We start from the raw sequence: 26321 nt of genomic DNA on the forward strand, positions 1-26321 counted from the left end.
CTCTACGGCTTTGGAACAGACCTGCATTTTCACTCTACATGGGCATAAAGTAACTGAGGGGTGAAAACAAATGTAAACAGGGAACAATTCAGAAGTGCGTTTCAACCTTTGCTCGAACATAAGCTCTTGAACAGACTCAGATACTGGGGGAGTCATGCTTTCCAGCAGATTTGTTTAGATGAAGCCAAATGAGAAAGTTTGAAATGACTGTGTTTGTTCAAAAGAGATTGTTTGTAGAATTTAGCAGTGTTATCTTCGTCCACATAACATCTATTGATCAGCTATAAAGTTGCACAGGGATTTGCCAACTCAAATTATTTCTGCAGTTTTTGCCTCTAATCCAGAGAGATTTATTTCCCTAGGCGTTACTGGATGTTGTATTTCACTTTGTGCACAAAGTCTTCCTAAATGTTGTGCTTCTTAGTCTTTATTTCCCTCTCCACTTTAGCACAAGGGACCAGACATCTTAGTGAAGACTAACTAATAAATACTCAAAGCTTTAAGAGCTCAAGGCAAGTGCTTATGAAATTGATGATTTCATTAATACTGCTGCCTCTTCCTGGGGCCTTTCTGTGCCTGAAGCACTGGTGCCATGGGCACAGGCCCTTACCCTGCAGAGCTGCAGACAAGGGGGGGGTCTCCCAGTCTTGGGCTGCTTTATCAACATCTGCTGCAAGAAACCACTATCCCCAGATCTGCTGAGCTACTCCATATTCATCTCAGTCAAGGCAAGACAGCCCAAAAAGCCACTATTCAACTTGTCCAGGCTCATCTGGCTTGTTTTCATGGTGTGGAGGAATGAGCTCAGCTCAGAGGGAAAGGTGGAAAAAGATAATACACACTTGGGAACAGCTTTTTTTTTTTTCTCTCCTGTAATTGCATATTCCTGGTGCTTTTAAAGTTAAGTAAACACAGGCACCTCAAGATCTCCCTGGCTTCACATGGAGCCTATGTGAGACACAGACCCCAAAACAAGCAAATAGAGAATGCTGCCGGTTAAGAGCAGAACTGGAGGCAGGCAGATATATTGCTAACAAGCAATTTTCTTGACTGGCTGGAATAGACAGGCCAAGCACCATTTTACTTTGAACCCGCTGAAAGGGAGGCAAATGCCACTGCAGAAACTCTACTGAGATTGTACAAATCGGTGGCTACAATCTAAAATAACGCCTCAAAACCTACCTACAGAGGATTAGCAGGTTGATATACTTCATTTAAAGAGGCCTCCTCCATTCCAGGCATTATCCAACCCAGCAGCTCAGAGCTGCTTACTGAGATTAACTCTGGCATCACGAGACACAGCCCATCAGCTGCAGGCTGGCTCTCAGCAGCTCCTTCCTTTCAAAGGAGTCATTTGCATCAGGCTTTGAAAATTTGGGAAATTCCTTGTGTCTTCCCATCCTTCATAATCCTCATCAAGAGACAGTACCACAGACTTAAGAAGGTCAAGTTGGGGGAGAGGGAAGGAGACAGGCAGCCCTTCTCCCTTCGTTACAAGTCACTGCCTCACCTCAACACAGGAAGGGAAGATTTGCCCAGTGTGGGACACACAGCTTTAGTGCTCCTGGTCCCAGATATGGGCCGCCTCCATCAATCTCTGCCCCTTCTCATGTCCAGGGAGCACACTGCCAAGAAAGTATTTTGCTGTGTGAAACAGATGATGCAGAAGCCTTTCCAAGCATGAACTTGTTCAAATGAAGATATTAGCTCTCCTGCTTCTTTTAATCTCTCTAAGCAGAACTATAAGCCACCCCAGGTCAGGGAAAACAGCCTAATCCGACCAAAATGCCTGTTCAGACTCACATACCAAGTAGCCTGTGATGTTAACCCTTCCGACAGCTCTGGGAATGTGACATAAGCACCCAGAGCCAGCTGGCCATGGTGCAACTGGGCTCACCCTGGGGACAGGGAAGGAGGAAACAGCTGGTTATGCTGGAAAGCCATTGCCAAAGCACACATCTATATATATAGGTATACCCGCTCCTCCACTCTTCCCTCCCCTCCCCTCACATCACTTGGCATACAAGACATTTGCATGAGGCACCTGCTAGTATTTCAAGCACATGAAGTGGACAGTTTTCATTAAGCCTGTGTCAGCACCACAGACTGAAATGGCTTGTTTATATTTACACAGTCTGCTGATGCCGCAGAGTGCAGGCAGATGGGCAGCCATCTCGCAACACCGCAAAAGCCTTGTCTGCCCCTTTGCGCAACAGTGGATGAGGCCACTGCAGGATAGGTTAGAAACATCAAGGCCAAGTTGCTGCTGCTTTAATGTCACAGGAAAATTTTTTGCTTGTGTACCAACAGTCTCCCATATTCACCACAGAAGAGGCAGGACTTCAAAGGCACTCAAATAATCACTTTTTGGTGCATTCCACCAGCATCGTTAGGCAAATGTCCATAAATACCCTTCTCACATACCTTGTCTCACTGAGATTATCCTTGTCTCCTTGGCAACTGTCAGATGATGTATAATGCTAGCAGGGATTAGCCCCAATGAGCCTTATAACCCTTGTGTAAATTCCTGCTCTATGAAGAGACCTGGCCAAACACTCTTCTTTCGCAGTAATGTTAAAATGTTGCCATAAACAATATTAAATCCAAGAACTTTTCAGTAAACCTGAGTAAGGATGAAAACTAATATGGAGCTTTTTAAGTGGTAGTATTTGTCTTGTCCTCCAAACAAACAAGTTTGAGGCATGTGGATATACTTGGCATTTCACAGCTTGTCAAGTAAAGCTGTATTTTGAATCAGTACTTAAGAGAAGGCTTGTGCTGAAAACTTGGGCTCTAATACCTTTATCTCCTTTGTCCCTTGGTGCCAGTGGGGATCACGCTGGGAAATTCCAAATCCCCGCAACAGCTTAACAAACTTATGCTACGTTTTAACCTATTAATTTCTGAAAACTAGCCTGGATTCAGGTCAACACTTGAAATCCATGTGCATACTCTGTCTGACACCGGTTGTACTGAGACGGCTTTCTGCCTCTGAGCAAGCAGCTATGGGCTGCGGGGCTGCACCCTCACAGCCCACTCCTCCCCGCTGCTCAAGCAGACATGACCAAAGCATCGAGTCGAGGAGGTACAGCCCCAACACCACAAGCTTTCTGCAAGTGGAGCATTTCTCTGCTCCATACCATGTTTGGGCCTGGTGAGGAAGAAGTTGTTCGTCCCTTGGTACCCCATTTAGCTTACCTGGGCACCCAGAGCTGGCTTTTGCCACACATGGTACTAACATCACACAGATGAGACTTGTCCCCATGTAGGAAGAGCAGAGTATGCCAGTGCAGGGAGCCGAGCAGCACTGCATTATACATACGTGTTAAGGGTCAGAGTATCTAAGTGATAACGAACAGCCTGTGGTGCGCAAGTGACACAGTTAAACTACAGTTCCTTCTTCAGACTCATTTGAGTCTTTATAATGTCCCAGCTTGGGGAGATCTGCTCTAATTCAACAGAACAAAAAAAATATCTTCGAGCAGAGCCAAGGAAAGGAGGCTAAAAGAAGCACCACCCTGAGCAGCAAAACCAAAAGCAGACACACTACAGCAGAAACAAAAGTATTTCTGTAATTAAGCAAACAAATCTCTGTCACAGCATTGTGTCTATATATGAATTCAACAATATGGCATGGCTGATATCTATTAGACTGATCAACTAGAGAGAGCTGAGAGAGAGGAGGGGAAAAAAAGGTTTCTAGGATTGTTCCAGGAGGTAGGTCACAAAAGAGCCAAGCCAAGGGGTGATGGGGAAGCCAATGCAGGCAGGGTAGCAACAGGCAGAAGAAAATCCAAGTCTTGGCACAAGCTGCTTAGCAATGATGCAACATGATTCCTTTGCGTGCTTCTATGGACCTGTTTGCTCCCCAGCCATCTGCCAACTCCAGCGCACACCTCATCACGTGTAAGACAGGAGGGGGGGAAAAGCGGTCAGTGGCTTAAGGCAGGTGATTTTTAGCACAGATAGGATAAAAGTCTTCCTAACTAACTCACATGCCTATGTACTGGCAGAAGTTTTAAGTGACACCATTTTAGACACCCCTGCACACAGCAAGCACTCAGTGGATTTAGTATTGCTACCACAGGCTTGTGCATAGAGAAATTCAGCTACAGAAGCAGGCAGAATAAAAACTGCTGGGAGCTGAATACCATGATCTCCTCTGTCACTGATCACATTATTCTTGCTTTTGGACAGCAAGAGGAAGAGAAAGTTAATCATTTATATGCAGCAATGCTAGGGAAGATCCCAGTTTAAAATCCTACTGTAGTAGCATAAGAACTGGAGCAGTAGATCAGCCCATGCTCAAGTGCAAGATAATCCACACACACTCGTGTGAGGCAGCCCTCTCTGCTGAAGATAAAGTGATAAAAGAACATAACTGGAAAGCAATGAAAGTTGCCACAGTTAAAGTATGAGCACACTCAAACAGGCCTTTCAAAATGAAGCACACTCGAACAACCCAGTAACTTATCAGGGAGACTTTGAAGCTGAAGAACAGCTGCTACCGCACCACTTTTGTTGTGTTTTACTTGGTGTACTTTAACTGGTCTCCTGTCACTTAGGGCCAGAAAGCACATACACAGGGTACATAACACCCATCAGTACTGACATTTGCTTAAAAGCACCAGAGCCAAAACCAACAGCATTTTCTCCACCCTCTCCCCTTTCTCCCGTAGGGCACCCGTAGGCCTTTACACACTCTGCCCCTCCAAGACAAATCACCGAGGGTGAAACGGGGAATTTTGGTGAAGGAGGGAGGCATGCTCCCCTTTCTCTGGTCATGACAGCTTTATCAAGGATGCTACTTCTTTCCAGACAAAGCCTCAGCCATCAAACCTTCAGCCACGAGGGAAAACACATTTTTTCTCAGCATCAGACACAGAGGACAGGCTGCTAATTCTCACAGCATCTGTCAGTACAATGTTTCCCAATCAAGATCTTGTGCAGTGCTTACAGGTCTCCACACCCCAATGTTGGTTTGCAGGCAGCCTCATGGCTTGGTTGCACAGACGTGGGCTGCAGATCACCCCCAGTCCCCATGTCTGCCTGGCACCTGCTCTCTGCTGCATTCCCCAGCCCAGGCCCACCACAAGCTTGCTGTGTCTGTATGGGGTCAGTTGTCAGAAAGCAACAGCCTCAGTGCCAAAAAATATACAGCTTGAATGATTCTTATCACTCTAAGCAGCATCTCAGACTGTGGGGGAAAGGGCTTTCGATTCAATGACGCCTGACCTACATTTGCAAAACCTTGGCTATAGGTGCAAGTCTGAGTATATAGCATGTGTGTGCCATATTTGCTGCCCACAGTCAAGCACAGAGCCTTTGTCTGCAACACTTCCAGTGGACTCTAGTTCACATGCAGTTACTCCAACACAGCTGTTGGGCTGTTGCTACAACAGTTTTTTTTTCTTCTGACAGCACTCCACCTCTCCTCCATCAGAAAAATAACTGAATACATGAAGGGTTTGTGACTGAGGTGGCTTCCCCCATACAGGACCATCCATGCTTTACCTTAAGTGATATTCACAGATGCACCAAAGCCTGAAACTCAGAGACGGGCTCTTTCCAGTCCCTGATAATGCATTCCCCTGCATATGTATGATTTGGCAGAGCATAGTATATTTTACACGCCATCCTACAGTATGTGCTGCACCCACCTTGTTTTTCAGCTAAGTTTGCTGTCCGCATCTACTTATTTTTTATTTTCAAGCACAGCTTTTTAGAGGACTTAAAGTACCAAAATGCCAGCGAGTTTGCCAAAAGCTGTTATTTAAATAAATTCATGCAAGAACTTTTTAAAAGCTAGATTGTAGGAGGACAAGGCTCCAAGGAGAGATCCACATTCTTGTCTCTGGTCCCTCCCATCATCCAGAGGCTCTGGCCACAGCAACACCCATGCAGTCTCTTCAGGGGAGCGCCTCACCTGCCAGGCTGACTCATGCATAAGAAGATCTGGCCACTTACAGAAGTGCTCAGCAGCTTCCCAAAAGCTGGGTTACAAGTGTTGTTCGGAAAACTTACCCTCAACTTTAAATGCACCTGCTGTGGCTTAATTTAGCAGCTCTGGCTCACACTAGAAGTTACTATTACATATTTGCCACTACATACTGCTATCGAGGTGCAGACTGCTCTGAATACCAAGCCCCTGCGCTGAGTATCTACGACTTAAAGACCTAATCCCCTTAGTGCTTATATCTGTGGCACTGCACAAAAAGGTAAACAAGCACTTCTGTGTTCAAGCATCTGCTGCACTGAGTCATAAGCTGAACCTTAGTGGAAACAGAGCAAAGCTGGGCTGAGAGGAGAGAAGCGTTCGTGTACTTACTACATATGGTAATGTACAAAGTATAAATCTGTATTTGACTTCAGCAGATCAGAGTGCTCAGATGTTATTACTAACACATTGTAATTAATCTTTTGTCAGTGATCACCAAGAGCAAGGTCTGCCTTGTGCTTGAAGTCTGCTCCAAAGACCTTATGCTCTAAACAGATCTTTTCATGCTGCCAACAAGGGAGAACAATTCAGGAATAGCTGGAGGCTGCTGAAGAACAGGAAGAAGTATTGCTGAGTTAAATGGTACCTCTAGAAGCTTTCTGTCTTTTTGTCTGCAGCTATCCAGCACAGTTCTGTTACATTTAGAACAACAGATCAAATACTAGCTGACCAAGAAATATTTTTAAGTAAACCGTTACCTAACAGCTCCAGAACAATCCTTCAGGAAAGCAGATTTGGACGTTTTTATTTAAACATTGCAATTGTGACATGCTGCCATGTGGGTATTTCCGCCTGACCGACCCCGCCCCGCCCCCCCAAAACTTTGTGATGCACTTGCTCATTTTTATGGCACTCACCTTTCATTTATGACCCTACTGCACCTATCAGTGATAAAAACATTTAGTGAAAAGAAAGCTTTAATGGAATAGTTTGAAGCTGTAGCTCCCATCCTGGCCAATATTCACTGTAGGGTTTGGGTTTCCTTATTTTTCTACAGAAAGGAGCCACAAGTTTTACTGCATCGGCTATGAGAAATAAGCCTTCTGCACAGAACTTCTATCTTGCTTTAGTCAAGCCAAACTCCAAAACAAAGACTTCTTAGCTCTTTCTCCTCTGGGTTTTGAAATAAATTTATCAAGTTGTGACAGAAACAAGCAAACACATCAGTACTGTTTTTAAGAAATGGCCTGATGGAAGTTATTGGGAGTCAGAGTTGGCAGGGATTTAAAAGCTAATAAAACATCTCTCAGGTCAATCTACCATAAAGTTAAAATATACCTCTACATTTTAGAAAGTGTTTTCTCTCTTCCCATCTGAAGGCGTCCTGAGAGAGAGTAATATCTTTTAAGCCAAGTCCTTTAATTTTGCCCCATCTTTTTTGGCATCCACTCATTTCACATGTATGGGAATGGACACCAGTATTTTGGTGCACTCAGATATGTTTGTAAGTGCAAGTTTGAGCATCAGCTCTACATACCTTGGAAAGTTTTTGGTTTGTATATTATTACAAAATCCTAAAAGAATATATTCTGAGCTTAACAGCTTCATCTGTATAGATGAAGATTTCAAGAGCAGGCAGAGCTGCTCGCCTGCCATCACATATTAGATATCCCCAACAGAACTCAGTTCATTTTCTTTGAAATGAAGGAGTTAGAGTGCTTAAAGCCAGAGTAAGAGACTGCAAGAAGCTTAAGTATTGTGTCTTACTTCCAGGCACAGACATTTGAGTTTGAACACCTCCAGGTTTAAAGTCTTAGACTAAAACAATTTCATTAAAAAATAAATTCAAGAATGGAGATTGGCTGTCCTGACTTCTGACTACCAAGGGAAGACAACAAATCCTTTCAGAGCAGGAGTGTATCTTACATTTCTCTTTGCCTCCACCATCATAAGCTTCTGCTTCTTTTTTCAAAAGGTTTTAATGACCATGTTAAGTCTTCATGTTTCCAGTTCAGCTGTTTCCAAACTAGTCAGGCACTTTGTATTTCATTAGGCTATCATGTGACCCACACTATGGCTCACTAGAAATTTACTGGAGAAAGATTTTTCACCCTTTAGCTCAAGCAGGAAAGTCAGACTGAGCTCAAAAAATCTGGATTAAAAACCCACATCAAAGGTAACTTGGCCAAAATGCTCTATCAAGATAAAATACGCCTTTTGTCGGGGAAAAATAAGTTACTCATGGAAATTAAGCATTAGAAATGCATTAGAAGTTATCTAAGAGAGCAGATGACTGAACTTACTGATGCAAAACACGGACCATCCAGCTTTCAAACTGTACCAGTTCCCTCTGCTAGGCCAAGGCAAAACTTCAGAAACTGCAGTCTCACACACAGGTGTGGGGGGACAACAGGCTTTTTAACCTGAAGGTCCCAGACCCCCTTGCAACACACTGGACCCAAGCTCTGCTCCACTGAAGTTAATGGGATGGTTTCTCTCAGCTCCACTTTAGCATCACCCGACTTGATTATTTAAAGCCACAAGCCTCTCTGCTTCTATTTACATATAGGTAACTAAAGTGCAGAGGAACAAATGCTTCATTCAAGGTCATGTGCAGCATCTACACAGAACTAGAAGAGCCTGCTAGTGTTACACTTTATTACCCTATTCCTTCTCAACAGCCAGGAGCCAAGTTGCTGCCAACAAGCCCCATATTCAACTCTCCATTCAGAGCCCTACAACAGACACCAGCCCTAGGAGCCACTGTGCAGGGCTGTCTCATCTCCCTCATTTCTTCTGCAAGCAGAATTTGCATACAGAGAGCAAGAGCCACTGCGTGCACTACTTAGCACTGCGTGTCCTCCAAGCAACTTTGTCCTCCGAGTTATCTCCAGTGCTAATTTATTGCAGCATTCAAAGCAGCAGGCCTCCGACGGTCCCTCCCGCAGGAAGCAGGCTGACTCATTTTTCCACACACTGTATTTTCCTCTCCACAAGAGCCAAATGCTTAGATCAAGAATAAACCACAAAAAAGGGAGGCTCGTGTTTAAGCACCTCCTAAAACATGTGCGCAACCCACATCTACTTGTGAAGGTATTTCTTTCATTCAAACAATGAACCTAGAGACATTACACCCAGCTAGAGTTGCCCCCCATATGCCACACAACTGTCTTTGCTACTGCTCTAAACACCAGTTCCTAATCCTGCAAGATTATTTAGCCTAAGCTAACGGTTTTTGGCCTCAGCCAAACAGTTATTTGAGCACTTACTGAAAAACAAGATGAAGACCACCATTTTGCTTTCATTCCCCTAAGCTCTTTGCCAAACATTCAGATGTTTGCGTTGCAAACTGGTTCTCATATATCAGCTTACCTTATAGGAAGGAAAAAAAAAGAACAATTACATTGCCAGGAAAACCCTGACTATCTACTCTTTCATGCTTTGCTTAGTGATGCAGCAAAAGTTCACTATCCCCATTAAAAGGATTTTTCAAGGACACTTGGAAAGAAAAAAAGTAACGGTACCTTAATGTGTTTCAGTATTAACAGCAGTTGTCTCCAGCAGCACTTCCAGCCCTCCAGCCACGAGAAACATAGGACCAAAGTCAGCTGATGCAAGCACTTCACCCCCAAAAACAAGCAATCCAGCTTCAGGCTGAGCAGGTTCAGGTTTTGTGGAGGTTTCCACCAAGGTGCTAAACATCTCCACTCTAACAATACTTCTCCACCTCAACAGGCAGGTGCAAGCCCAGCCCCACACAGAAAAAATCTAGCTGCTCCCTGCTCTCTCTTATAGCCAGCTCCCCCTTGGCCTCTGCCTCTCAGGTGTGAGGCATCTGAGCTGATGCGGCATTAACTCATTGCCATCCACAAGAGCCCCCTGCATGACTGGGCTGTATTGAGAGGAAACTACTCAGATTCTTGTTTGTTTTATTTTAAAACTCAGGTAAATAGGAGTGAGGTCAAAGGACATGCTAAGCATTTCCTACTTGTCCTACAGAAGGGAAAGGGGAACAGATCTCACTTTCATGCAAGCAATAAAGTATAGTATTTCCAAAACGTCACAATTGTGGAAGTAGTGCAGATCTTAGCATAAGATGCCACTGCTGTCCTTTGTCTCACAGAATCCTCTCAGACTAGGTTTAATGCTGCAGCCATGAGGCTTTACCCATCAGAAATGTGTCCGGAGCCTGATGCTTATAAAAGAGTAATTCTCCATTACTCAGATTCCTTGCTTTGGCAATTAAGGACCCTCATCCTTTAGATCCTTGATTCCCTTTTTTCTTGACAGGTCCATTTTGTGCTAAAAAAATGCTCATTTGTTTCTTCTTTTGTTCACCTGCTCTGTGGTTAGTATAGGATGCCCCAACCAATCTAGCTGGCCTGCGCTCTACAACGTCAGCCTGTTTCCCACTGAAGGGAAGGCTCATCAGCCTGTACGGCTGAGGCAAAGGAGGTCAGGCAGTGTGCCACAACATCAAACCCTTCTGTCTAAGCAGATATGGAATTATTGGATCCTCTGAATAAGAAGAGAGAAGGAATAACCAGGAGGAGACCTGCAGGGGTGTAAAGACCATTGCAGGTAGCTGAGTGTGAAGGTGTGTGGTACAAAGGCACCAAATGCCACATACGAAGTAATTTGCCTGAATTGCACTGAAAAAAGTGACAGAGACAGGGGGACAGTGTGCCACATCCAGCTCACAATTTCACATAGATGTATGACTTCAGTGCCAGGCCCCAGTGAGGACACCTCAGGCTGGATGCTGCATGTCCCTACCGTGGCCGCCTCGCAGACCTTACCTAAATGAAGTAGCAGTCAGCTGGGGGTGAAAACCAAGAAGAACACTAGGGAGTGGGCTGACGGGTGCTATGGCAGATTGCAGAGATGGTTCCTGAGCAAAAAGAAACCTGTGTTAGGAAGTAAATCTTACCTGCAAAAGCTGAGCAAATGTACTCAGTCTGGCTACTGGTATTTAATCCACCTGCCAGTCTGCTTATAGCTACTGGATATATAATAGGTATATATTACATAGCATTATCCTAGCACTTTTACAGTCTTAAAAATCCATTTTTTCTAAAAATATCCCATGGGATCAACATTAATGGTCTCTGTTGGATGTTTACAATCAAAATATTTTGGAAGTGTTGCAGGTTTCCTCAATTCTCATTTTTTCCACACAACTTCTCCAGGCAGTGACGGCTCTCACACCAGGACCAAGCTGGTACATACTTTGCGTAGTTAAATTTCCCCACACCTGGGCAGTAGCAGAGCAAGGAATGAGGCAAGGAGAGGAGGATTCAGCCCCACCACATTGTTTGGCAGAGATGGGGACAATGCTGACCCCGGCCATGATGCACAGCACTCCCCAGCTCCAATGTCCTGCACTGCACTGGGGACCGGTGGGAAGAGGTCCTCCAGAGAAGGCTTAGCCAGATCCCCCTCCTCCTCCTCCTTCAATCTTGGTGCTCGTGGGGCTGTTTCTCACATTTTTTACCTCACTCGTCACTGCCAGACAGTGTTTTGTCCTTTCTTAAGTACATTTTTCCAGAGGCGCCACTGGCGTCGCTGACAGGCTCAGCGGTGCCCTGCGGTGGAGCTGTTGCGGAACCGGCTGGAACCGGCTGTGTCCGGCATGGGGCAGCCCCGGCCTCTCCTCAGAGAGGTCCCTGCAGCCCCGCTGCCTGCCTGGACACCTAGACCCAATAAATTCCACCCCTTGCCTCGGTGAAAAACATATTTAAGAATTGTCATTAAAATACACACTCGTCACACAGCCTTCACAAACTTCACTAACGACATCAACCACAAAAAAATCTCCTCGCGCCAAAATCGAAGTGGCATCATCACAACACTGCGAAGGTGGGCAATATACACAGGCAGTACAGCTCCACCCCTCGTCCCTTCACCACTTTACAACAACAAAAAAAAACCCACTATTAATCCAGTCCCTGGCAATGGCCAGTCCGAGCATTGCCCGTTATGTCTCCCAGTCACTGTTTTTACTTCAAATTCTGCTGAATTTGTGTAAGTGATCTCCCTGTCTTTATCTCAACCCACGAGCTTTTTCATCTTATTTTCTCCCCCATCTTCTTGCGGAGGGGGAGTGAGAGAGCAGCTGGGTGGGCGTCTGGCCAACCCACCACAGTGCCATTGCTCTTCTCCACACGTGCAGCGGCATTGCCGTATCGGAGCCGAGGGTGCTGCGATGCAGGGGCCATCCATCAGGGAATCACTCCTCTGTGCACATAAATCGGCAAATGCAAACTGAAGCCCTCAAAAGGTGACGAACAGCAAACGCTGCTATTACGTAAGCACTTTCCTGGATAGACTAATGCTTTAAATAACAATTTAAAGTTGACCTGAATTAAAAGCTTTGGTAAAAATCTCTCAAAGATTCCCAAACTGGGCAACCTCCAGGTGTGCAAAATATAGATGGTTGCTTATGGTGCTGGCATGCCAAGGGCTGGAAAATAGCCATGGCCTCACCACTTTCTTGGCATGGATTGGCTAGCCCAGAAAACCAGGCTTCCCGCCACCACACCAGGGTGCTGGCTGCGGTGGCGGGGCAGCAATCCCAATTATCTCGGGCTTCCCTCAGCAGCCAGATTAATGGAGTTTTTTTAGTATTCTAAAGCAAGACGTTTGTTGTTTCCTCCTTTGCTTGCATTTCAGTAGCCAAAAGAAGAGCTGGGAATCCAGGAACCTGAAGCCAGAGGAGGCAGCGATTAGTGGTTCGAAGTGTTAATGCTACCACAGCGGGAACGGGGAGTCCCTTGAACTCAGCTAACAGCAAGTTAATAAAAGGGGTAACATGCCCTCCTGAGTGTTACAAATTTAGCACTAATTAGGACTTCTCTTTCTTAGCTATTTTAGGCAAGAATATCTTCAATATCCTTTGTTAAATTTGAATCATCTTGTTTGTAGAAGTAAATCATATGGAAACATTGGTTTCTTCACCCAGCTACAGTCTATTAAACTTTTTCCATTCTCCTTTTCTTCTGACATGACTTATAGCTGGATATTTTGATTGCAGTTTTATTTAGCAAATCTTCCCCCCAAAGAGGGTTTTCTTTGAATGAGACTATCCTACAGGCCGTTTATTTCTCACAGTCCATCCCAAACATTTCAAAGATCCCCTCTTCACAGGAGCATCACTGCTCCAATTTATTTACATTTATTTAATTTATTTATTGCTCATATATTCCAGATGTTAAACTTCACGGAGTTATTGTAATTGGTAAGCCATATTTTTCTGCCAAATATCTACACAGTTTTGTGTATTTTAGCACTTCAGAATTAATCACGAGAGAAACTTAATCAGGTTTGCAATGAAAAAAAAAACTTAATTAAAGCAGAGGCCAAAATGTCCTCCTGCTCTTCCTTTCTTCTTGCACTGCCCAGATCTCATCTAAACCTTGCCTGAAGTCCAGAAAACGAATCTCACAGTTGATTGAATATATCTGATTGTGAATTGATGTCTACGCTTTTGCAGATACATTTCAAACTCTGCCTGGTGGCTGTGTTGGCTAATTTGCCTATACCTAGGAAATTAATTCTTTCTTAACTACAGAACAAAGCTATGGTGTTGGGCGATATATGTCTGCCTTTCTGGAAAGAATATTACTTCTCTCTAGCAAAATCAATGCATCGCTAAATGACGTAACCACAAAAGGTTTTAGCTTTTAATTTTGGGAAAACACTGATGGGGAAGAGAAAGCCCTACAGTTTGCATAATGAGAGTAGAGCCAGACTGGCTGAGGAGAAGAAACTCGCTTCCATTCATCAAAACGTATAGCTTATTTGAGCAATAAAGGGAAAATGTAGATAGAAGGGTACCTTTTCTGATGACACTAAGTAAAAGAGCATGTTAGAAGTTATCAGTAGTGAGCTCATGGTTTAAAACACACATGTACACATGCACTCATGTACAGCAGTATGGAGAACCCAAGTAGATGTCATATAAAAATACGCCATAAAGCCTGACAAATACTGGACACTGTCAAGGTGGCTTTCCGTAAAAGAATGCAAATTGATGTTAAAATCTAGACTTCATAATCAATTAGAAAAGCTAGTTCGGCAGCAGTACAAATAACCTCTGAAACAAATGTAGCATGAAAAGGGGGTTTCTATGACCAGAGCTCAGCTCGGAAGACTTTGTCTCATGTCTATGAAAAATCAAATCTTTGCAAAGGTGAGAATAAAGATATCAGCCATTTCCCTATCCAGAAGAACTGGATGAAGACTCTTCCTCATTCTCCTGCGGAGGGAAAAACCTGATACAGTCATTTCTGTTTACTTCTGTTAAACGGCTGGTCAGAGAGAGTATTCTGCACTGTATGAGGCTAAAGAAAGTATTATTTTTACTTTTCTCTACTGCATGAGATAGGATATGAATGGTGTACGCTGAGATGACACTGTAACATCCTGTCTGCTTTAGGGCCTGTCTGCTTTAAATGCTAACAATAAGTGAGTCCTTTCTTCCCTCCATGTGGGCTATAACTACAGGAATAAGATGAGTGAGCGTGTGAGCTGAGCAGCAAGTAGATAAATTCCAGATGATGATTTAAAGCTGGTGAATACAAACCTTACAGTCCTGCAAGCAGTCTAGTACCGGAAAGGACCTTTGAGGTCAATTCATTTCCCTTCTGTCGTAGGCAGCCCTCTGAAAGAAACGGCATGATAAAGTGATCCAGCTCCATCACAAAATTAATTTTTGCCACCATGTCTCCTACTGTAATGGTGCAGGAGGAGGGATCCTATTGCAGCTCCTTGGAAATATAGAAATCTTCCTATTCCCAGCCTTAATATGCTCATGTAATTTATTCACATCATTTTTTCTGCCAAAATTGGGCTTCTGCTTAAATAGCGCTTCTCCCTTCTGTGTGCTTGTCCGTGATGTATTTATAGGGAGTCCTCTCTCAGCATTCATTGCATGAGATAAAACAAGCCATCCTTTTTTAGTCTCCTTTCATATAACAGACTTTCCACGATCTGGATCACCCTTGCAGCCCATCCCTTCACCTGCTCCAATCTGAGCATGGGGACCAGAACTAGCAACAGCCGCTATATATTGTCTTACCAGGGATTTTTACAGTGCCGTTAACACTCCCTTGTTTCTTACTGCTATATTGCACATTTACACTATCTGTACCTAGAGTTGTTCTAGCATGTAAATTATGTTATACAGTTAACCATCAAATATTGGTGTATCATCTCATCTGGTACACTTGTGCTCCTTGGGAGTGTGGTCAGCATCTTGCAGGCAAAATCCTTTGGTGCTTTTCATCTGGTGCTTTTTCATCCTTGATAGCTCCCGCGGAGTATTTCAGCATGAAGATGTTTCAGCAGTCTTTACAAAAGCAAGTGAATCATTAAAAAAAAGCACAATCCATCCATCTTCTTTAGTGTCACCAATTAATAGCTGCTCTGGATGCTCTGAAATCTATAGCTGCTTAAGGGAAGAAAAATAACCAACCCCTTCCTATAGTGCTGTGCTATCATTATATTTTGTGTACTCTGCCTGTGCAAGGAAGCTTTATTAAATAAATGAGGTGAGGGCGATACGCAAAGGCCTCTGATGTGAGGCTTTAAAGAACGGGAAAAGACCAGTTATGCTAATCCAGGACAAGAAGGGAACTAAAAACCAATTGATAGACAAGATTATTTCTTATTGTTGGAAACCATTTCTCATTCCAGAAGCCGGTGGTCAGAGCCTGGCCGATTTCAGTGGCCACGCTTCTGTTTTCTGCTGCCCCTGCAAGCAAGCAGTGTTGGGGGCAACCACAGTTTCCTCCACTTGATGGAGCTGGAACAGCCTTTTACCTCTTGCTTCTGATTTGGATTATTTTGCTGCTGACTGTGCAAAATAAGGGACCATTTTTAAAAGGGGGTAGTGTTGCCTTTGTGGGCAGCTCAGGCTGGGTCTGTGTGTTCATTCCTCAGGTCAGAAGCTACTAGAGCTTGTCATTGCACCCTTTGGTGGAGCCTTGGGCTCCCTGTCAGTCAGAGCACCCTGGGTCAAATCCTGACCCGCGTTTGCCAGACATAAGGATGCACTCCCAAACTTGCCCACAGCTGCTGACCCCAATGCGGGTTTTCTCTTCTTGCCCCGATCCCTCCCTCCCATCTCACCTCCCTGTGTAAGGCATTGTGGCCGCTGATGGCATTTGCCATTGGATATACAGCTCTGTCTGTGCCCCGAGCAGGATGGCAATGCTGCCTCTTGAAGGGGATCGATTCACTTCCAGCTGATATGCTGGAGGGGGAGGTCTGTGCCTAAGTGTAATGGAACCTGATGGAGGCTAATTAAATAGAAACCCATCTATTTGCGCTGTCTCATTAGGGATTTGTCATAAAAACCTTATGTTCTCTTACAAGCCTAAACAAGTGTGTTCACCATGTAAAAATCAGCCATAAAGCTGTCTGGAGAGTAGTTAACACGTCTAAGCTGTCATTTATACAGGCTGCCTGCAGCCTGCATCCTGCAGGTAGGAATGGCCTTTCCACTGTCCTCAAACCACCCCGCATAAATGGGGCATCCCTCCTTCTGAATGGGAAAGAGGGCCAAGCCCAGCGATCCTGCACCGACAGTTATGTGGAGCGGATGCTTCTCCGTCTGGCCCTGACGGGAGCCAGAAATCAGAGGCAAAGAGCACTTGTTATTTTAGAGCTGTGCCAAAGATGTTCAGAGGTTTAGAAAACATAAATTTAATAGCAGTGTTTCGGGGGTCTATGGAGATTGCCTTCCCTCTGCCTTTGCAAGTGGCCTGGTCTCCTCCTCAACCCCGATCAGTCTACTGTTTTTGAGGAAAACTAATTTCCCTGTAGGGCATGGGAATTATGCTATTTTGCAATGGAAGAAAGTTATAGGCTGTGTCCCTTTGGCTGCCCCAGGGGAAAATCAACATGGTGTAAATGGCTGCTCTCCTCAATGTCCATCCAGGATGAGCTTTTCCCTCAACAAGACTCTGTGGGCTTCAGAGTTTCTGCCAAAACTGGGGCTCGTGCAGAAGTAATTTTGGAGCAGGGCTTCCCATGGGCAGGAGGAGATAACTGCTTTCTGTCTATGGGACGACGCCCCGGGGTAACGCCAGCTGGTCTCTCCTTGCAGGCGTCAGAGGTGGAGCGGCAGCTCTCCCTGCAGGTCCACAGCCTCCGGGAGGACTTTCGGGAGAAGAACTCCTCCAGCAGCCAACACATCGTGCGGCTCGAGAGCCTTCAGGCTGAGGTGAGTCACTCATGCTCAGCCTTACTCCTTCAAAAAGTGGCCAGGGCTATTTTAAGTTGTATAATGAACCCCTCTGAACTGGGTAAACAAAACCTGCTGCTTGGAGCAAACAAAGAGAAGGATGGTAGCTGTGGGGCAAAGGACTACTCCGGTGAGGATTTTTGCTGCAACCCAGGGCTGGCTGGGGTGGCACAGGCTAGCTTCCACTGCTGTCTTGGCCACAAGCACGCCTACAAAATGAACGGATGAGAAGGATCTTCTAGGAGCTAAACCATGGCTGTGCTCTTACAGGCCTTCTGCCCAGTGCAGATTAAAATCTGGGGCATGGTGGGAAGGTCTGCAAGAGGGTTTTTTCTGTTTCTCATGCCTGCAAAGAAAGCAGCAATCCTCTCCTGCCTCTGAGCCACATGTGGGAAAGCAAGGAGTCCCTGCCTGGTTTAGCTCTGGTACATTAGCACTTCCTTGCTCTTGCTTTCTGTGATGGGGGTCACTGGAGACCTTGTAGGCAGGAACCAGAGGGGTAGATGTCCAACTCTCCTACCCTAACACTTTTTTTGTTTATAAGCTATCTAGAAGAGCTTTTCCTAAAATCTCTCAATTTCTTCTTTTCTCCCACTCCCACCTGCTCCCTGCTGGTCCCTCGCTTTTTCTTCCCTTCCCCTTGGTGTGGAGCAGCAGGTCCTGGAAGTAAGTATAGAGGCTCGGAAAGGCTTTGCCCACGCGTGCATTGCTGTCATCATGCATGCCTGTCACTGTGCATGCCTCACCTTGTCTCCTCACCTCCTTCCTGTCTCTTGCTTCCCAAATCCCTTTCCCCCTGTGCCCTTCCTATGGCCCAGGGCCTGCAGCAGAGCGATGTTTTTTCTGTTACAATCATTCACAGGGTGTTCATTACTGGTTTGAATACCAAAAATGAACTCTTGATATAATTTCAGTATTATACCTCTTATTTTTCTCATGTCCCTTTTCTCCAACCCACACAAATCATGATGGTGGTGGGAAGAGACATCTCAGGAACCATTAGTCTCCTAAAAGCAGCTTTCTAATACCTGCAGCAGCCTTTAACCTGCAGAAATAGCAAGTCCACACACTTTGCTAATATTCCTTCATGCAGCCAAATCTTTCCAGCAACCTGGAAAGCAGCAAAGAGACAAGGTCCCAAAGAGGCCAAGAAAGCAGTGGGAAGTGGCTGAATTTGTCTATGGTCCATGAACTGAAAGGAGGCCATAGGGAATATTGAGGATTACACTGGACTGGTAAATGGCATACCCAGTCCCCAGAGGTCCTGTGTGTACTAATCTGGGAAAAGGCTCCTTTTTCTTGGTTAAACAAAAAGTCACCTTGGCTAGTGCTGATTCATCTTGTGCACTGTTCCCAGCTAACTGAATCACAGAGGTTTTGCTTGGCACATTGTCCCTCTTCACCTGAAATCGCTGCCCTTGACAATTAAAAGAAATGAACCAATTTTAACGGCAACCAATCACTGGGAGACTAAAAATAAGCATGGCACAGAAAGGAGTCTTTAGAAGTAAAAAGACAGAAAAATCCCTGGTGAGGACCTGGCGAACAGGCAGCAATTAAGAAAAGCGTATGGGCAGTGCTGTGGCACAGCCCTGCGGGGAGCAGGATCCCGCAGGCTCACCCTATGGTCTCCAGCACCCATACAGGAGAAAATGCCACCATGCTCAGTCAAGGACCAGCCAGGAAAAGTAACTAGTTTTGCCCAGTCTTGCAAATTTTAAGGTACAAGGGGTGGGTAGGGCTGGTCTCCGCTTAATCCGTTTGGACATTTCTGCCTGCTCCCTGGCTTCCTGCCAATGCACACCCAGCCCCTTCGGAGCTGTCCCTGCAGCCTAGGGAAGGAGGAGTTTCCTTTCAGAGCCTCCCTAAGCTTTAAACCACACACAGAGGTACAGTTTCTCCTATACGGGTACAGAATACATATGTACATACTTTTGCTTTTTGCTTTTTCATTCCTCTCTTGAGAATGTAATTGCCCTCCTCTCTGCTCCCTGGAAAGTGCGGGGTCCAACGTCGCCTCTCCTTCCTCTGCAGATCAAAATGCTGACGGACAGAAAGCGGGAGCTGGAGCATCGCCTTAGTGCCATGATGGAGGAGAACGACCTGCTCCAGGGAACCGTGGAGGAGCTGCAGGACCGAGTCCTCATCCTGGAGAGGCAAAGCCATGACAAGGACCTGCAGGTGAGGAGGCAGCGATGGGACAGGGAAGAGGGGGGGGAATGGAGTAAAAGACATGGTTTGCTGTAAAATTGACCAGGAAGATAATCAGGAACTGGGAGAAAAAAGAACTGGAAGAATAAAATGGCTCATGTAAACATGGCAGCAAGCAAGGTCATGGGTGTTCCCCATAGGGACTGATAACAGGAGCCGCAATGGGGCATCTTCACAGCAAAGAGTGGCTTGGGAGGGAGATCTGAGCAAGGGAGTGGGACAGGGTGCTGGGGAAATGAGGGACATGTAAAAGAAAGCAGAAGACTCTGGTTGCAGTTCATTTTGTTTAATTTTTTAACAACAGAATTGGCTTCAGAAGGGACTTCTTTAGAGTCCACTGTCCCAGAGGGCAGTAACTGACCTCATAGCTCTCACTGCTCAGATGGTTTCCCAACAAGCCCCATGGTGTTCGCAGCCACGTGTCACTCCCCGGAGAACAAGCTGGCACCTCTGTGGCTTCATACACTTTAGTAGAGAGCAAGATTTTTTCATTTCTCTTCTGTGGGTTGACAACCACTGGATTCCCAGCTCTCCAAAGCAGCCCTGAATCTTTTTTTCCCTTTTTTTTAATATAAATATACATATATTTGTATTTATATATGTGCATAGGTTTTTTAAAAACATGTCTATATTACTTTTCTTTTTGGATTCACTTCCTGCTGTGTTGTTTTCAGCAAATTTTTTTACCTGAGTCCCAACTTCTTCACAATGATGTTCTTCATTTTAGTGCTGATTAACCTGCTATTTTTATCTTTCAGGATATTCTGGAGTCTAAACAGTGTCTAATGACATTTGGAGATTATTAAGCTCCAATAAATAGCAATACCAGCCAAGAGTACTTTCCTCCTGGCTGGACACCCTCTTTCGTGACACCCATTCCTCCGTCTCAGCTCCTTCACAAACCAAGAGATTCATCCAGTCCATATCACCTCCACTAATTTTTTTTTTTTTTCCTGCTTCCTTGACAAATTCCTTGATTTTCTTTGCAAGCTGCACCAAAGCCAGCTGGAGCTCCAGGAGGTGCGGCTGTCCTACCGGCAGCTGCAGGGGAAGGTAGAAGAGCTCAGTGAGGAGAAAAGTCTCCAAAATTTCAACACAACCAGCACGTCCCTTCTATCTGAGATAGAGCAGAGCATGGAGGCAGAGGAGCTGGAACAAGAACGAGAACAGGTATTTGCCCTCCGGCCCCGCGGAAAGCTCATGGACCTCTGTGACCAGCTCCAGAGGGAGAGGGAGTTTAATGCATTTGATCTGGATTTGGAGCTGAACCAAGAGCCAGAAAATTGGGGTTGTGGTCTCAGCTCTGGTGTCAACACCCTTTTGACCATATGAAAGTAAATCTCTGCATCCATTTCAAGACCAGCATAGCAAGCTAGACAAATATTTGTGAGGTTTGGCAATCACATGCCTCACTTCACCGTGGAAGGAGGATCTCCATGGCCTTGGTGTCCCAGGCTAATGTCAGGCTCTCTTGTTCCAGCTGAGGCTGCAGCTCTGGGAAGCATATTGCCAAGTGCGATATCTCTGCTCCCATCTCAGAGGAAACGACAGTGCAGACTCAGCAGTCTCTACAGACTCCTCCATGGATGAGTCTTCAGAGACCTCATCAGCCAAAGATGTCCCAGCCGGCAGCCTACGGGCAGCTCTCAGCGAGCTGAAAAGACTGATACAAAATGTGCTGGATGGGGCAGACTCCACGGTAAGTTGGTGGCACAGAGAGACCTTGGCTTGTGCATGTCCCCTTGCCCTGGTGACAGAGCTTGCTGCGGGTTTCCGCTGGATCCTGAAGTCCCTGGTCTCCAAGAAAACCTCTGTGGCCCACAGAGATGGGCTGTCACAGTGCACAGCCTGCTCCATGTGTCTCACATGGTCAGCCAAGAGCCAAGCCAGCACATGGAGTTTCAGCCTGCAGTGGTCAGACCACCACAAGTTTCAAGCTCATGCAACTGTCGTTGGCCTGGGAGTCATTCTGGAAAATTAATGAAAGTAGGCTTTCTTTGAGATTTGCAGTAAATTAGAGTTTCAATGTGGAAATACTGCAGATTGTCTTATACATCACAGTTCAGTTATTTCTCTTAGGATTTTCCTAATCTTGCTTTATTAGCAATAGTATCACAAAAACATCGCAACCCCTATGTGGGTAGGTTCTGCCCCTGCGAATTGACACTGGGTACAAACGTCTTGGCAAGAGCTGCCAGACTCAAATCCATTGACAGGTGAAAGGTTTTGCTGGCACAGGATGGTGTCTCTGGGGTATGGTCCTGGGGCTGCTGGGGAGGAGGGGATGGCATGGAGGACCACTCAGCATCCACAGGCATGCAGAATTACAAGAAAACACCTCACTTTTTGCAATGGCTCAAATCAGGCCTGTTTCCATCACCCACAAGCTGGTTGCATTGCCAGTATGACTTATTTGAGATGCCATGGTGAGGAAGATGGTACAGACCCTGCAACTGCAGACCCACATGGGAGTACTCACCTTCCTCGTTTCAGGACCTGTAGCAGCTGGTAAGAAGGCTGAGCATAGAGATCAAGTTGTATTTGCGAAATAAAAAATAGAGAGTCCTGCAAAAGATCTACAAACATGGAGACTGTAGCCATATGTTACCAAGTGGTCAGTAGGTCTCTGTAAATCTGGCTTATGCTAAGGTGAGAACACGTCTGCATGCTCTTTTTATCATGTAGAAACACTACCCTTGGCTGAGCACGTTTCCACTGTGGAGGTACATGGGAACAAAACTGAAACTCTACCAAAGGCACATTCACACTTTCTTCTTCCTTGTTTAGTACCCCCCATCCTAAACCAGTATCAAATTAATGCAATTGCCTTTTTTAAAGTGAAATCTGAGCAAGAGATTTCTCTCCCGCTCTCAGAGCTCTCGACGAAGCGACGACGACACATTAGAGGAACAGATCAGGCGAACAAGCGAGGATTCGCGAGCCCTGAGGGAATTAATGGAGGGAGAACGGGGGAAACTGAGGCAGAGTTTGGAGGAGCTGCAGCGACTGCACAGCCAGGTTAGCAATTCGCACATTTTACATATGGTCTTGTAACACCAGTGTTCATTCTCCAAGACATGCCTTCCATAGAAGAGATCAACATGATAAATAACCCAGGAGGATTTGGGCCAAAATCAGTTATGGCTGGATGAGGGAGACTCTGTTAAACCCAGTCCAGCGGCTTCATGCATTTAGGATCAGAGTTTTTGACAAGTTGTCTGGGGCCTATCCCAGACACCATCTCAAGCAGCCAAACTTCCTTTAAACCTTTCTCCCAATCTGCTTTTCAGCCAACCTGTCTTGCTTAAATTCTTCTCAGCAGAAGACCCCAAAATACAAGGCTGCTTGATATGGGGTACTGGAAACCCATAGGTATCCAGTCTGACCTGTCTTGCTTGCGCTAAGCCCTCATAAAGGGTATATGCAACCACTGGATGGACAAAACAGTGCTGCTCTGCTCTGCGTGGTGCAAGCTTCGGCCCCCTTCCTCAGCAGCATCACAAAACCCTCTAGAGGGTTTTGCACATCTAGAGAATCTTAATCATGGCCAGCCTGGCACCAGGCAGCACCCCAGGGCCAACAGGGACTGACTAAGACAATCTCAACAGCAACGAATGATCCAACCCCAAAACCAACACCACACACAAAGCACAGAATCACACTGCAGCCGCACTGAATGTAGCATCGTCTGTGTCTGAGGTCTTATGCCAAAAGCAACAAATGGAGACGGGCACTCAAGCAGATGCTCTGCAATCCCTGTCTCTATGGGACAAGTCTCCAAATGCTGGAAGGAATCTGGAGGCTGCAGCAGAAGCAGCCTTTAGCGCAGCTGCTTGTGCAGCACCAACTGCATTGGAGCAGGGAATGGGATTAACGCCCTTGGCTGGTCTTGCTAGCAGTGCTGTATCGGCCTTTCGCTGTACCCCTTCGGAGAAGAGAAAAGAAAACACATCCCCGTTCAGAAAGTCAGCACAACGTGGGGTCTGACAGCCTTGTGTAGGGCTATGGGAGCTCCCACCATGGGGCCAAAGAAAGAAGAGTGAGAGCATCATTCAATCCCCCCAGCAGTGATGGCTGCACGTGTACGAGGGTGGGAAACAGTCTTGCCGACAAAGCAGCTGATCGGAGGCAGACTGCAGCGAGGGAGCAGCCCTGGCACCCGTCCTTCCCCGAGGACTGCTCCTCTCAGAGACGTGGCCACCACAAGAGACACCTTCGAGGGTCCAAACTTGTGTCCCCAGTGAGACATGAGCGCAGGTACTCCTCTGGCCGTGCTGCCATAGTCCTGTGCTGACAGAGACCGTTAGAGGCTTACTCACTGATTTTGACGACCATCCGTACACCAGCCTGCTTGGCTGGGTGCAGCACCTCCTTACCACCGCTCCTGGCTGCACGAGGCCTTGACAGGACACCAGGAGGGAGCAGCACTTGGTTGTTCTTTGCTGTGGCTGGTCTCCACAAACTTCCCAGCCAGGAAGGACGAGAGGACCCGCCCTGGATCGCAAGTCTGGACCCCCATCTCTGCTTTTAGGGGTCACTGACTACCAAAGCTCTGAATACTTAGGGAGCAAAGGGAAGACTGCAGTTCTACTTTCTTCTCACACCTCTGTGCTATATGGTGAAAGATGAGGCATAACTACAAACGCAGCAGACATTGTTCTCAGAGAAGCGCTTCAGCCTCACGCAGCAAGTACACATCCCCAGCAGCTTTTGCCCATAACCCAGCCTCGCATTGCTCAAGGTTAAAAATTATTCTCACCTCCCATAGAAGAGGCAAATTGTCTTCAGTTCAGTACTAAAGAAAGTCAATGCACATGGAGATCTGCTCCACCCAGGGCAGCAGTGCTTTGCTGCCTCCGCATCCCTCTGTGCTGTCACTACTATTGATACAACAAAAGGGGAACTCCTCCTAAACGGCTTTTGGGACCTCGTAGCAGCACACACATTCATTGCTCCTGCCTGAGAGCACGGTGAGCTGGTGGAGACAGGAATCACCCCTGCCTCTGTCTACACTGGAAAGCGGTTTCACACCTTCTGTCTGGTCCGTTTCCTCCCTCTGTGGCATCCCATTCTTACCTGAAACACAGACAAAACCAGTTAAAACCCCAAACCTATCCCCAAACGCCGTTTTTTGGGCCTCTTGATCCACTGTCCACTGGGATTTCAGCAGAAGTGCTCAACACCTTTCACATAGCTCCCACCACTGTCCTCCATCACATCATTGCTCTGAGGTGCATCCCATGCTGGGCTGCGGGAGGGCACAGCTCGGGCAGAGCTCCCCGATTCCCTGGCAGCCCCAGCACACAGCGGGGAGCCTCTGCACACAGACAGGGCACCTTCGCACCCTCCTCCCTCCCTCCCGACCCAGCCATGGCGCTAACGGCAGATCCTCCCACACCGCTGATGTGATGAGCTCTTTTTGACTGTCTGCCCTCTATTTAAAGATTTCTTTGAGGATTCAAGCACTACTGCTGCATTTAGAGAAAGGAGGTGGGTCAAATGCTGGAACGGTTTCCAGGTGGTGGAGCAGTGTAACAGAGCATGTGTGTGCCCTAGACAAAGAAATTAAACGTGTATGAAATATTGCAAAGCTGTGCTAGTGCAATCCTTGCATGATTTCACACCCTATTAACTCACTCTGCATAGGACCAAAACGATAGATCATTTCTCAGACTATTGAAGACTCCGCACATATTTTGAAGTCTAATTAAAATTGTAAGATGTTCCAGTAACACCTTCCATGGTGTGAAAGGGAATTTTCACATCCTTTGTCTTCAGCTTCATACTACTTCAAGAGACATAACGGCCCCCTCCAAAAAATCTTATTTACTGCTAAATTATGTTTGCAATAATTTAACCCTGGAAAGATCAGAATACAACAGGCAGACTCAGGATCATGCACAAGACAAAACGCTTGGAGAGGGGCAATATTTCAGTGCTGATGCCATAGTGACAACAAAGTTGGAGACGGGTCCTGCCCTGCACAACTGCACAGCTTTCAGTGCTGTTGCTGCACATTACTGAGGCCGTCCTGGTGACCCATCTTGCTCAGACCGGCACTGCCGGCATCCCGAGGCAAGCTGACACATGTCATGGGGGGTTGCACCAGCACTAACAGCCCCCTCCCAGCAGACACAGCTTCTTCTACAAGCAGGGGAGCTCAGCCTCCAGGTTGGCCCATGTGGCTTCCCCCCCCGACACCTCATGGTGAATTTGTCTGAGCAGCCCTGGGTTTCACGCCCTCCCTCTGCCCACAGGTCACGCTGCTGAGTGTGGAAATGACAACACTGAAGGAGGAACGGGACCGGCTGCGAGGTGCTGCTGAAGACAAGGAGACAAGTGAACGGCTGCTGCAGGCCATCCGGGACCGAGATGAGGCTATTGCCAAGTAAGTGGTATGAACAGCCAAAGCCAGGCGGGGTTAGCAGTTATGGAGTGTGTTAGCAGGAGATACCTCCAGGCTGGGTTTCTCCCACCCTCCACGAATTTCAGTAGCTGTTAGAAAGTGATGGAGTGAGTCTTGGCTTTGCTGGCATTAGGAAATGCTGCCAGGAGCTTGGGAGCAGGGCAGGAGATGCCGATTTCCAGAGCTGTCCCATGGCAGGATTGGGAGCACTTAGGAAGATGCTGTGAACCATGTTTTTGCCATCCCTAGTGCTGGTCTGAGTCACAGCAAGGAGGAGAGGACTTCAGGGAACCAAATGGAAACACTAGGTCTGCCCTATTTGTCATATTTTTCTTCTTTTGCTCTTCCAGACACACACCCCTGCTTTCCTGCCCATCCCCATTACAGCCCTGCTTGGGCTTCTTCCCAAAACCATTTCTCTGGTCACTCACTCTCCTTTCCTGTTCCAGGGTCTTTTTTGCATCTCCAGTCCTGTAATTCTCTATTTCTCTGCCATGGTTTAACCCGGCAGGCAGCCA

General features: G+C 46.4%; 1 protein-coding gene across 1 annotated transcript in view; it reads left to right on the top strand.

The window, feature by feature from the left end:
* The window catches only part of LOC104071397 (bicaudal D-related protein 1-like), a gene marked incomplete at its 3' end in the record, with an annotated part of 41319 nt that extends 15534 nt beyond the window's left edge, over positions 1-25785 (top strand). The window contains exons 3-9 of the mRNA XM_009573224.1: positions 17049-17165; positions 17841-17852; positions 19221-19367; positions 20388-20567; positions 20878-21096; positions 22272-22415; positions 25655-25785. Of these exons, the coding sequence (XP_009571519.1) occupies positions 17049-17165; positions 17841-17852; positions 19221-19367; positions 20388-20567; positions 20878-21096; positions 22272-22415; positions 25655-25785 (950 nt within the window). The remainder of the gene's footprint in view (positions 1-17048; positions 17166-17840; positions 17853-19220; positions 19368-20387; positions 20568-20877; positions 21097-22271; positions 22416-25654) is intronic.
* Between the last annotated feature and the right edge of the window lie 536 nt (positions 25786-26321).

The sequence above is a fragment of the Fulmarus glacialis genome, unplaced genomic scaffold (genome assembly GCF_000690835.1).
Source record: "Fulmarus glacialis isolate BGI_N327 unplaced genomic scaffold, ASM69083v1 scaffold46102, whole genome shotgun sequence".
Taxonomy (NCBI): Eukaryota; Metazoa; Chordata; class Aves; order Procellariiformes; family Procellariidae; genus Fulmarus; species Fulmarus glacialis.